At 41.9% G+C, this 13,256-nt stretch overlaps 1 protein-coding gene across 1 annotated transcript in view; it reads right to left on the bottom strand.

Moving 5' to 3' along the window:
- Nucleotides 1–10,507, bottom strand: part of COL6A3 (collagen type VI alpha 3 chain) — a 67,716-nt gene extending 57,209 nt beyond the window's left edge. The window contains exons 1-3 of the mRNA XM_087424641.1: nucleotides 10,404–10,507; nucleotides 8,261–8,878; nucleotides 1,066–1,668 (exon numbers count right to left, since the gene is read on the bottom strand). Coding sequence (XP_087280767.1) covers nucleotides 1,066–1,668; nucleotides 8,261–8,878; nucleotides 10,404–10,491 — 1,309 coding nt within the window. The 5' untranslated portion in view covers nucleotides 10,492–10,507. The remainder of the gene's footprint in view (nucleotides 1–1,065; nucleotides 1,669–8,260; nucleotides 8,879–10,403) is intronic.
- Nucleotides 10,508–13,256: the final 2,749 nt, after the last annotated feature.

The raw sequence follows: 13,256 nt of genomic DNA, 5'->3' as shown, positions 1-13,256 counted from the left end.
GTGGCCTGCCGGGGATCACACAGGTGGTTAACATAAGACCCAGGACCAAAGGCCAGCTCTTCCCACCACAGCCTTGGCGCTTCCTCAACCTTTACAAAACCTATGGAAATTGTTTGCTTGTTTCCAGAAATACGCAAACCCGGAGAAATCTTAGCAGTTTGTATTCCAATCAGAGGGATGTCTAGAAATATCGAGAGAACTTTCAGGATGTAATTTCACATCAATCCTAATTTACCCCACCCAACAAAAGGCCTAATACCATTGGTAATAAAATCTCTGATGGACTGATGAGATCACCAGTTAACATAACTTGGTACAACTGGATCTGACTGATTTTTAGCTGCCACAGCATCAAGCACACTGTAGTCTTATTTAAATTTTGAAATTCACATCCTACCTCCCACATTTGTTAAAAGTATATTTGTTACATGACTCGGTTAGTTTTATGTTTTTTAAATGACTCCAATTGGGATCTCCTTTTGAGTATATGTCTCAGAAGAACTACTCCTAAATTTGATAAACACAGGAAAAGAGTTTTTCGTAAATATTCCACCAAGTGGGTGCTTTGCTATTTCTTACCTTCAGAAGTGCAACTGTCAATGCTCAGCACAAAAGCGACTCTGGGGGGGCAGCCCTCATGTATCTATGAGCACACTCCTAACATTCTGACTTTTAGAGGCCAATGCCATTATCCTGGAGTAATTTTCTCAGAACTATAGTGAGCCCTGAGATCCATTTTTAGGATGACTGCATTATAAGTATATAATACAGTGATATTCAATAATCTCAAAGTAACAGGTTTGTTGAATTAACCTTAAAAGTATGCTTTCTTGACTCATGCTCTAACACGAGCTTTCCACTAACTCGTAGATCTTTAGTTTTTTCGAACACTGCAACAATCACAATCATTGCATCCAAGAGCTAGCTCATCTCAGAAGGGCTCGACTGTGGGTACTTACAGGTTCTCCTGAGGCGAATCATTCTGTAAGGTGCCCGCCTTACTTCTAAAAAACCAACACACAAAACACCCCACTCCCACACAGATGGCAAGAAGAGCATACGTACCTTGTGTGACAATGGTTGGGGGTTGCAAGACAATGTGCCTTTGGGCCACGCCAACAATGTACGGCAGTAATTGTTCCTGGAGGTCCCCAAAGCTACGGAATTCCGGGACAGTAAACACCAAGTTGTCATTGGTAGCTATGTGCTGAAGCTCTGCCTTGGAGGCGGCCTGGGCTCCGAGGCCAAAGGAGAACACGCTAGCCTGCTTCAGCGCTACCACCCCGTCGCGGATCTCGTCACTAGAAGGCCCGGCACTTATGAGGACCAGCACCTGGGGAACCCCTTCCTCCACTCGGCTGCCCCCTGCCCGGGTGAAGTGATTCTCCACCACAAAATCAAGGGCAAGGCCGACATTGGCCAACTCCCCACCAGTGAACCCAATGGCTTTCACTGCATCCAGAACCTGAGCCTTGGTGGAGTAGGTGTCCAAGGAGAACATGGTTCTGGGCTCATCACTATACTGGACCACCCCCACTCGGATCTGCTGAGTTCCAATTGAGAGTCTCTCAATGAGATTTACAAGGAAGTCGCGAATGACTGCGAAATTGACACTTCCGGTGTTGTCTGATCCATCAATAAGGAAAATAATGTCAGCAGAGTCTTGTGCTTTAAAAGAAAGAAATGCAAAAAATGTGAAAGCATTAGAACAAGTAACCACATGCATCGTTCAGTGTTCTGACATGTTTCTTTGGAAACCAATAAGAAACACGAAAAATGGACAAACAAAACACATGTTGATTAAGGAACGTGAAATTCTCTTTTAGTTCTGCATTCTGAATGGATAAGAGGCAACTTCTTAGAAATTATGGTGTAAAACAGGAACGTGTTCATCAAATTTTCATTTCTGCCATCTTAGTAGTTAAATTTCCAAACACTTCCAAGGGAGAAATCATGGCTACATACTCTAGAAATTTCTACTAAATTTGGAAAGAAATATAGTTGCATTACCATAACTTCAGAAGAAAATAAAGGAGTACATTAACAAAGGTCCAAAGATGACTTCTAATTTTTGGACATTTCCTTTACAATCCTCAAGTGATTATAAGAATTTTCTTTGTCCAAATCCACTGCTACAAAACAGAATCTCAGATTCAGGGTTTGGTGACTCATCATCCCAGGATGTTAATCACTCGATTCCTTGAGCAACTGTTGTTTCTTCTTTTTTTTTTTTTGTGAGGAAGATCAGCCCTGAGCTAACATCTGATGCCAATCCTCCTCTTTTTTCTGAAGAAAACTGGCCCTGGGCTAACATCCGTGCCCATCTTCCTCTACTTTATATGGGACGCCGCCACAGCATGGCTCCACAGCGGTGCATCGGTGCGCGCCCAGGATCCGAACCGGCGAACCTCAGGCCACTACAGCAGAGCATGCACACTTAACTGCTTGTGCCACCAGGCCAGTCCCTCCTCTTTTTTTCTTTAAAAACCAAAATGGCGACATACACACAACTTTGTGAATTTGAAAGGAAGAATTCAAACTACACTTAAAGTAATTAATTAATTAATTGAATTAATAGTAAATTAGTTAATTTAAAAAACACCCTGATAAATTTTTGGTTTGATTTTCTTTTCACATATGACGTTTAGTTGCATGAAACTCAATTGCAGGTCTGGGACTGGGCTAGATGTTTTGTTCATTTATTTTTGCCTCTATATTCAATCACATAATGCAGAACGATGTTAAGCAGGATGATATGAAACCAGTCATGACATAATTATCCAACCTTATTTTTATGACATCCTAAACTGATTGCCTAGGGAGACCAGGAGCATCTAATAAACCCTTAATCAGAATTAGCTCTGGGGTTATACAAATGGACATAAAAACAGATGACCAAGACCTCTTTTCTCCCCACAAAGGCAAACATGAAATTTCCATTCCATTACTGAGAATAGGGTTTTCATAGAAGCACTGAGTGAGGAACAGCCATCAATAAATCTACAAACCTGAGTAGAATATCTCACAGGCTCAGCTAGAATGTTTAAATTAGACTGACTTAAACTACAGGAACAGCAAAATTATTCTAGTAAACGTTTTTTAATAGCTTAAGTGTGTGTTAGGAACAGATTTTATGTGAGCACATACAATATTTATATTTTGGGATTTTAGGAAGCTATATTTGAGGTATCATTGTAACACTACATGTGAGAGCATTCATTCTGGTCTTTTTAATGACACTGAACATTTTATATTTAAAATTAATTTTTCCTTGTGCCAACAAAATTGCTTTTATTTTTACTATGAAAACAGAATACAAATCTTGTCTCATAAAATTGAAGAATTTTGCTATGGTGAAATTACATTCTTAGCCAAGCTCTGTCATTGTGTGAGCTAGGCCAGGGATTGCTAGAATCAGAACTGTGCTTTCCTCCCTTGCATACACAAAATCTCTGACAACACCTTTGCAGATGAATTCCTTGCACAGGGAAAGATATTAACTTGAAAATATCTTGTAAGATCTTATAAGATACTAACTTGGAAATATCTTCTAAGGTCTTATGAGAAGGATAATTTTTGCTACAGTAATTAAGATCTTGTGTTTTTAATAACTGTCATGCAAAAGTAAGACTGGGCCTTTGCTAAGAATCCCAAAGCACTTGCCACTCTTTAGCTAAACCATAAGATTCCTGAAGAATCTTTGGGAGGGTGCAGTACCAGCAGTGTCAATTACATAGTAGGCCATAGAAATGCTCTCATCATCTCATGAGCCAGAGGCTCTGCAGATCACACCACAAAGTTCCTCAACATTTCCCAGGCCTAAACCAATGACCCCAAGGGACAAAGGAAGATTTGCCACTTAGCATACTGAGACATTTAAAAGAAGGATTAACAATGATCCTAGGGTCAATAATAGAAAAATGATACCTAAATCATAGGATGACACATTCCTTATTCATTTATTACTTATTTTCTGATTGTAATTTACAATAGTATAAATAAGATAAATGAACCCTGAGGGAAAAGCCTTGATTATTTCTCTTCTAAAAAGCTGAACAGTAGCAAGTCATAGAAAAATGTTGGATAATTTGTCATCACTGAAAAAACAACATTGTCCTCTTATGCACACAATGATGGGACACACAAGGGCATGCTGTGTTATCCAGGAGAGCCGAAGCCTCAAATAGACACAAGAGCCACGGGTTCTTGTATACAGCAAGGCATACCAATGATCAATATTAACTCTAAGAATAATCAGCTCTATCTAAAATTTAAAAACGTGAAGTTGTCTGGTTTTCTGCTTTTATGGCTCATGTATCACACCCTCTGTGGCATTTTCTATGGAACATTTTCAGAGTGTCCATGGAAAAATCATAAGCTCCCTCAACACCGTTGGAAACACTCTTCCTGAGCACATTCGTGTGGGCCCAATGCCTTCCTTAGCTCATAGGATGCTTCCTTTTTTTAAGAAAAATCAAAAATATCACATCTGTATCACCTATACAAACACAAAATTATGGGTAGGTATTACGAGTTTATGAAATCTATATATTTTGCAAAGAAAAGAGAGCTCATACTGAAATCCTCACTGCGCATAGATCACCCTTGGCTGTCACTTCACTATAAAGTTTTCCTATCTTGTATCCATTTATAAAGGGGATTTTAAAAAACACAACTTTTAGAGGTTGATTATTTGAGTAGAATTCATTCAGAACAGTGGCGATCATTAACATTTTATGTACAAACAGTCATGAGTCGCTTAACGACGGGGATACATTCTGAGAAACTCATCATTAGGATATTTCATCGTTGGGCGAACATCATAGAGTGTACTTACACAAACCTAGATGATATAGCCTACTACACACCTCAGCTATATGGTGCTAATCTTATGGAACCACTGTCATATATATGGTCCGTCATTGACCAAATTGTCATTATGCAGCATATAACTGTATATATTTATGGGGAAAAGCTACCTAGAGGACAGGTAATGGGAAGAAATGGCCCTGACTTATTAGCAATCTCTATAATGCTCTCCTAACTACCTTTCCCAAAGACTATAAGCAGAGAATTTTTTTTCCTGTGAAACATGCAGTGGGACATGATACTAGAGGAATTGCAGAGTGAAGTTAATTAGAAAAGACAACATAAACAGATTAATATTCCACCCTGGTGCTGCTAGTGGCTTGGACACTAGAAGACAGAGATGCTTTCCTGGCATAAAAACAAAGGTTTTATCATCTGTATGGAAACACACTATGTTGATAGGCTCATTTAGCATTCATATGATAATCTGATTGTTTGTTTATTCATATAATGGTTAAACATAAAGGCCAACTATCCAGTCTTTTTCCTGAGTTGGCTGAAACATCAATAAAGAAAAGATGTCCCATTTCTCCACTGATCCCCCTTCACTGTTTTTGACATGGGTTAGTTATTATCCCTATATTCAGAAATGTGACGATCAGTGAATTATTGATACTGAAAATATTGTAGTGAATAGAGTAGGTCATTATAGGTACGCTCTTGTCATTTGCTTGTAACCTGGAGTGTTTGGTTTGGGATGGGTCCCACCTTCTTTTCCTGTAATCTGGTAGAATTGACACATGTGTCGTAACACAGAGGTGAGGCATGTCATTTGAAGTAGGGAACATTTTCAGTGTTAAATATAAATAATCCAGACTGTCATTCACTCCTCTCTATTAGAAGTAGACCTACTGATAAGGGCATTAGCACTCACACTCCTCTCAGAGCTGAAATCGTGAGCAACCATTGGGGAAACCATTTTACAAACAGTCTTCTGAAATATCTTGGGGTTGGTTAGTTCTGAAACCCTTCTCTTAACCAAGCTCTCCCTGCCTAAGACAGCTGGTTCCTTTCCCCTGACATCTAGTCATCTCACTCCCTGTCCTTGCTTTCTGAATCTCTGTTATGAAAAACTGATGTCTAGTACTATTTACCTAAAATTCCCCCATTATTCTGATCACAATCTAGAAAGCTCTACCTTCTTCTAGACTCCTCCTGCCCCTTCCGTCCTTCTATAGGTCTCTCCCATGTGGTCCTTTAGATTGGTTGATTTATGCCTCAAAATCCCAACTCTTTCTTCTACCATCTTGAATTAACAAGAGACTGACTTTCCACCTGTCTCCTCACCTCCTGCCTCCTGTCTCTGAAATCCTCATGGTGGTAACCACTTTCAAAAGCTTAGGAGAAAAGTGGGCCATAAATCCTGCTCCCTATGATCACCTTGTGCCATGCATGCCTACTTAACCTGCTTGTCCGTTCACTATTTTCATCAAATTATCCACTTCCTTGTTGTACACTGAAGGGATTCTCCAACCTTCCTAAATGATTTCAGTTATATCACGCTCAGCCTGCGTCCAACCACACACCCTGTGGTCATCTCCAGAGACTTGAACGTCTATACGGATAACCCTCCTGAGCACCAGCCTCTCAAGACTCCAACTTCCTCATGCCCAATGGTCCTCTGCCTGTTGCACCCTAAGCACATCAGGGCCACTCTGCAAGCATCAGTTGAAACTCCTCCACCCCCACCACCTGCCCTCCAAAGTCTCCCTCCATACACATGGCAGTGTCCCCCTGTTTACGCACTCAACTGCCTCTAGGGCTCTTCCCCCTCATCCTGGCCTCTCATCCTCTGGCTCTTCAGAAGTCTCCCCACCCATTCCAGCTCTCGTCCACTTCCCTGCCCAGCCAGGGCGGGCTATTTCAGGAATTTACCATACTGGATTTCCTTCCCAAGAAGATCTTCTTGCCTCTCTATTATTCTCTCTTTGCAAGCTCCAAACCTGGTAACTCCTTTTATTCCAAGAGTGCCTGAGATATCTGCAGAAGGTCAGGTGCCACACTAATGGAGAAGACCACAGGCTCATAATCTCTGGCAACAACTGAATATCACTGCAAGTCAGCAGTTGCTTCCTGAACATTTTGTGATCCCTTCATCACAGCCCTGCAGCTTCTGTTCAAAAATAACTCCAATGTCTCCAAGGTCCCAAACACCACTGCCTCTCTCCCTCTGTCATCTCTTGTTGAGATGATTGATGCCAACTCAACCTGAACTCTCTCAACTTCCCTCCTATCCACCTCAAAATCTTAGAAACACAGCCCCTTTCTCTTCCCTTCTCTCCATCTCAGAGGACATGCGTCTCTCCTTCAGGAGTTCGTCTCTCCCCTGAGATCCTTGATTTTACCCTAACTCCCTGCCCATTCTCCTAGAATTCTCTGCTATCAACTGTCAAATGGCTGCTTGGACTCCTTTCCCGACAAAGGGAGGTCCTTCTGCCTTGCCCATCACTAATGAGTAAGCCTAGCCCTGGGCATTAGTCAAAATGCTGCAATACAATACATTTGCTGTTTTATTTGTCAAATTTCTCCCCTCTCAGTCTTTTAGGCACTTAGCACTGGAAAGAGAGCTAATGGGTTTGACTGGTTGAATAACTTGCCAGCCAACTAGTTCTTCACATGTCACTGTGCAATGACACATCAATGTAATGTCCATGCGATATCTATGCTTCCAGAGCGGCCCTGATGAGGGTCATTTGAATCAGAAGAGTCTCTATGGGCACAGCCATGGCCATGACATGGCGAATTAAGAAGACCAGACCCAGAGCAAAAACATAAGGGCCTCCAGCTCCAGTTCTGTCACCTGCTGCGAGTCACTTACCCTCCAGGCCTCAATTTCTTCAAAATAGACTTGAACTGGATCATAGCTAAGGTTTCTTACCATTCTAATTCCATCGATTCTCTGAAATAAATTCCATAGAGCAAAAGAGAGGAGCTCTGTATGTTATCCCATTGGACACAAAAGTGGACACACGTTTTCCCCCTCAGCTCATGCTTTCCCAGACATGGAGCTTTCTGGAAGGGACTCGGGCCCTTTGTTCCAATAACAAATGGAGGGGTTTTTGTTGGATGCCTACCTAGCCACGCTGAGGCTTTCTTTTCAAGGAAGGTAGAAACAACTCTTGTGGGATCATAATATCAGAATGTGTTTTTTTAGAGTTAGAATACTAATTGCTTCAAAAACAAAGAACTCCTCTCAGCTGTAGGTGAATGCTCTATTTTAGAAGGAGACTACAGAGAATATCCAAACCTTTGTTTTTAAACCTGTGAATAGTCATCTCTTCCCTATCCACCCGCCATCTTTTAGCCATAATATAGCTTTAATGCTAGCAGTTGCCAAGCTTATCTCCAAAGAATAGCAAGGCAGGCAGCAGCTTGGCGAGGTCGCCATTACCTGTGATGTCTTTAAGGGTCCCTGTGTCTCCAGCCCTTTCTGGAGTCACGGATGAATGCACACAGGACACTAAGTTTCCTACTATGTCATGAAGTGAGGTAAAATTCTCTAGGTTGAAAACATGCATATTGAGCGGTTCACTTGCTATTTCTTTTAACGCTCCTTCATCTGCATCCTCAACTCCAATTGCAAACACGTTAACATCAGCAGACTTAAGTTCCGCTGTAGGCAGAGCAAGGCCGTTCTCCGAGTGTCCATCGGTTAACACTACGATAACCTGAGGGACTCCATCACTGGCCCGGCTTCCAGCAGCCTGAGTGAGGTGATTTTGCATTACGTATTCTAATCCTTTTCCAGTCTGATTGCTTCCCCCAATATAAGACATGTTGGAAATATGAGAGAGGACTTCTTGTTTAGTACGATACGTATTTAACAGGAACTCGGTATGTGGGTTGCCGTTGAACTGGACCAGAGCAAAATGGAAATCATTTTCTCCCACAGCTAAAGATTTTATAACATCATACAGAAACTCTCGAACAAGTTGGAAATGTTCCTTTCCAATGCTCCAAGAGGAATCCACTAGAAATATTATATCGGCAGCGGCACCACTTTTGACATCTTTAAAAAAAGACATTGGTTTAGATTTTTCTCCTGTTCAAGCAATTATTTCCTATCAGTGCAAAGCCTTCCTAAGCTAATTCAGTTTATACTATGCTGTTACTAAATAATGTGCACCTCACTAGCAATACAGGTAGGTAGGCTGACTTACCTGAGAAGCAGGGACCTGGACACATGGACCCAAGAGCTGCTGGTGCCCAGTCATTGACCCAAGTTCCATACGCAATGACCACCATACATGAACCAGTAGAGGCCCCAGATGGGAAAAAAACATCCCCTGGGGTGTCCTATAACTCAAGCTTGATTCTTTGTGGCAGTTTGAGCCCCAAGACCCACCTGATCAGACTGGAAGGATATCCTATCACAGATAACCAACTATCGTTTTATGAAATCATTCTTCAGTTTTAGGTCTGAAACTGGGCCTTGACAGGAAGGAATAGTGAAAACTACTACTGTTTTACATGAACTAACCTCCCATGCTTTGTGTAATTTACAAGGAAAAAATAAATGTAATAAACATGTCTTCTTTAAGTGAAGAAGACTTGTGTAAATGTAAAGAAGGACAAAGTCTCATTTTTTTCAGACTTTTTAGCATGAAGAAAGGTACCCTAACTAGTTACTGCATATTTTTCAGAGCCAGGAAAGCCTTCATAGATGTGGAACATTATTTATCTCTTTCAAAGATGAATCCAGTTCTCCCTCAAAAGTAAAAGCAGGAGGCTCAGAGCGCCAGGCTGTCAGTGGCTGGGAAATGTCCTTCTGCAGCTGTGGGCCAGGCTAGCTGTACACAGCAGTCTCCTGGGCTCTGCTTACCTCGGGCTGCCCAAACGTCCCAACCAGTGCTCTCCTTCCATTGAGATGGCGTTCACCTCCCCACCTTCTAAGAACTACGGGTCTGGCGGGAGAATCTGTCAGAGGCCCAGCTCCCCAGGGGAGGAAAGGGACCCAAGTCAACCCTTCTGAGCTCATAATGCATGAAGCATTTATCACTTTTCGAAAACTCTGCAAGCAAATTCTTGATAGGGTTAATTAGGATCGATTTTTTAAATAGTTTTGGGAAACTGATGTTTTGATGATTCTAGATGAAAAATGTCTTTCTGTGTCCAGAGTTAGAGAGAGAGAGGGTGATCTTTGTTTGTTTTCAGAGAAAATAAATTTTCCTCTCAATAGTTACCTTCTCCTGATTGTATGTGCTCAGAGACCAACCAATGCCAGAAATGTGGAAGAGCTCTTCAGATGGGAAAATATTTGTGATACAAACATTCTTTCACACCCAATGTAAAAACAAACCACATGCAAACCAAGTACAAGATATCAAACCTGAGTTTTAGTAAAAAATAAGCCATCTCTCACTGGATAAAAAGAATCTGAAAAGATCTGTAAACTGCATGAACATCCTGTAATAAATGGCTCAGCTATCTCTTAAAAGCATATCTAAGTCCGTATCAAGCTCATGACGTCTAAGGTCTAAAGTCAGAGAACTCTGTTCCTTTTAACGACATTAAGAGACGTTTCTGGATCTTACCTGCTTGTTGTTGGGCACGAGTGAAGGGAAAGCCTGAGAGAAAGAGGCAAAAGATGGCCACTGAGGGCAAATGTCGATGTTTCCTCATTTTGAATTTGTCTAAGCACCAAGTGCAAACCTGCAAGAGAGAACAGGGCAAAGGAGGACGATCAATTTTTGACTCTCAGATCACTAATTAATGAATCAAGAATTTCTCTCTCCTATGAAACATCGTTTTGACTAAACGAGAATCTTTGAACCTAGTGTTTGTACTACTTTGACCCTTGCTAAAAACTGTGCAACTGAACATTTTTCCTCTCAAATCGAGGTGGGCAACAATAGGGTGTCACTAAACCAATGGCAGAACGGGAAGGGGTCGGGAGTAAGGGGCTCATAGGCGTGAAAGCTGCAGGTTTGCCAGGCCCAGCTCGACTTCGTGAATCACAGTTGGAGGAATCCCACAGGACAGCTTCAGCTTCAGGGAGCCAGGAGGCTTCGCCCAAAGCACAGCGTGTGCAAACACAACCACAGCAGCTGGGACCATTTTGCATCTCGCCATTCTCTGTTAACATTGAGCACTTCTGCTCCAGCAAAAACCTACTGTGTGCCAACCCCCAACCTAAGAATGGAACAAGCCTAGGGATGTTGAATGAGCAAGACTGTGAAGCTAGGCCTGAGGGCTAACTGCCTTGTTGCATGGTCTCCCTCACCCACGCGCCAGCTGGTGGCTGCAAACAGGACCTCCACCAGCCGGGCTAGTCTTCAGATGGGCTCAGAAGGCTGTGTCACAAGACCTTTTCCCTGCAAACAGCACTCTCTCCCCACCCCAAACCAGAAAGCACCCACCCCCACGAAACCTTCATGTCAGCCTCTTCATTCTCCAATCTCCAATCCAATGAGATCAGTTTGGGGGCTGAGGCCTCCTTAAAACTCCTCAGAGAGCTGGCCTAGGTGTTCTCTTTCTGGGCTGAAGTCCTTTTACCAGGACAGCACCTCTTTTCTCCTCCTCTTGACCCAAGGCTCTGGTTCCCTCCAACTTTTTCTTAGGTCATAGGTATGTGACCTGTGCAGTCCCACGGGACCCCATGCTCAGAAGGGCCCCACACTTGGTTTAATGCTTTCCTGTACCTATATTGAAATTTTTAATAACTTGCGGATCAGGGCCCTTCATTTTCATTTTGCACTGGGCCCGCAAATCACGGAGCTGCTCCTGGCTGCAGCTGGGTGTGTATACCGGCGACTCTTATACCCTTACCCAGACTGGTCAGGGGTCCCTGGCCAGGGACTCGGGTGACAATGTTAGAGGAGAGGAACATTGCCAAAAGAAATTGGCTAGAGCGTTATAAAACTGCTGGTTTTGATGTCCTGGACCTCATGTTCCTTTGTCCTTTAGTGGACAACCCCTTGCTGCTATTTAATAATTCTTTATATTAGATTTTTTTCTTCAAAAGTTATTCAGCTCCTGATATGTGTCAAGAGCCATTTTTCATAATTTATCTCATTTATCTTTGCATTATCGTTCCAGGTAGATGCTAATCCTCATGCTTACAATGAAGAAATTGGGGATCAGACAGTAATGGGCCCAAGTCACACAGCTATTAAGGGACACCTTGGCACTCAAATGGCACTCATCACTCTGAAGGTTAATAAGAGGAGAGGATAAGAAGAAAAACATTTTTTATACTCCATGATGACTTATCAATCAAGTTCAATAGCCTGAATTTGGAGCTTTTTAGAAATCAAACAAGGATCCAATGATGTTGGAGAAAGACAAGGTGCTGGGTCCTGGATCCACCATACCCTACCTTGGGCAGGTCATTTAATTGCTTTAAGCCTCAGTTTCCTCATCTCAAACATGGGAGCAATAATAATAATACCTCTCTTGCCAGTTTCCTGTGAGGATTGTGTAGCCGGCTGCTTGTTAAAGGCCAGACACTGAATGGATAATAGGTGAATTCTAACTACCATTTTCTTCCAAGGTAGGTTTTTCCAGCATTTCCCAAAGTGTATTCCATAGAACACTCATGAAACATTCTAGGGAAAAAAAGGAAGGGGTTCCATGAGCAATAGAGTTTGGGAAGCGCTAAACTGTCCCTTCTGGGATGGTTACAATACACATGAACATATAATAGCTCTGAGAAGTAAAAAAACAAAGTAAAGAAACCTGTTGCACTTTATTTAACCCAGAATTTCCCAAACATATGTTTCACAAAATCTGTCTTCAGTAACAACTGTTCACATCCAGTGAAACAAGTTACACATTTTAGGAGCAGTGGGCTATTCATTCCGATGTCTGATTTTGTTAAGTCCTTGCTGCTCTAAAGCACTAGCTAAAGGCATCTCCACCTGCCCAGGTCTCTACCCAACCCAGGCCAGGGGGTTTGTGGATGTCTGTTCCTTTGGACACCACTAACTACAAGTGGGAATCCATGTCCCTTGATGGCAGAGCTCACCACCTCCCAGTGACCAAGTAAGAGGGTTCAAATGTGTAGATGATCAAAGTTTCTCCAAAGAGGCTCTGGGGAGGGGCCAGAGCCAATACTGACATCAACATAAACTTTCAGGGTGCTAATTAATATTATTGGGTATTTTTTCTTGTGCTTAGTTTCAGGAAGTACTATTTTATATTGGAAAATAGTATAGACTACAATTAAGGGGGAAATCCTATTTGGTTTAAGAAATCTAAATAGGTTTAATCTATAGAGATTGTGTTACCTCATTTATATCCTCATTTATAGCTCATTGTTAGGGTTTGAAGGTTAAAAATAAGGACTTGTAGTGAATTACAACATGAAAAGACATTCAGCATCAGTGTGAATGACAATCAAAAACATCTATCTCTGGTTTTCAAGTATATGGCAGATATTCAAATGA

Source organism: Ceratotherium simum, chromosome 37 (genome assembly GCF_057802395.1).
Source record: "Ceratotherium simum simum isolate JZ-2026a chromosome 37, ASM5780239v1, whole genome shotgun sequence".
Taxonomy (NCBI): Eukaryota; Metazoa; Chordata; class Mammalia; order Perissodactyla; family Rhinocerotidae; genus Ceratotherium; species Ceratotherium simum.
This window is presented reverse-complemented; position numbering and strand designations above follow the sequence as displayed.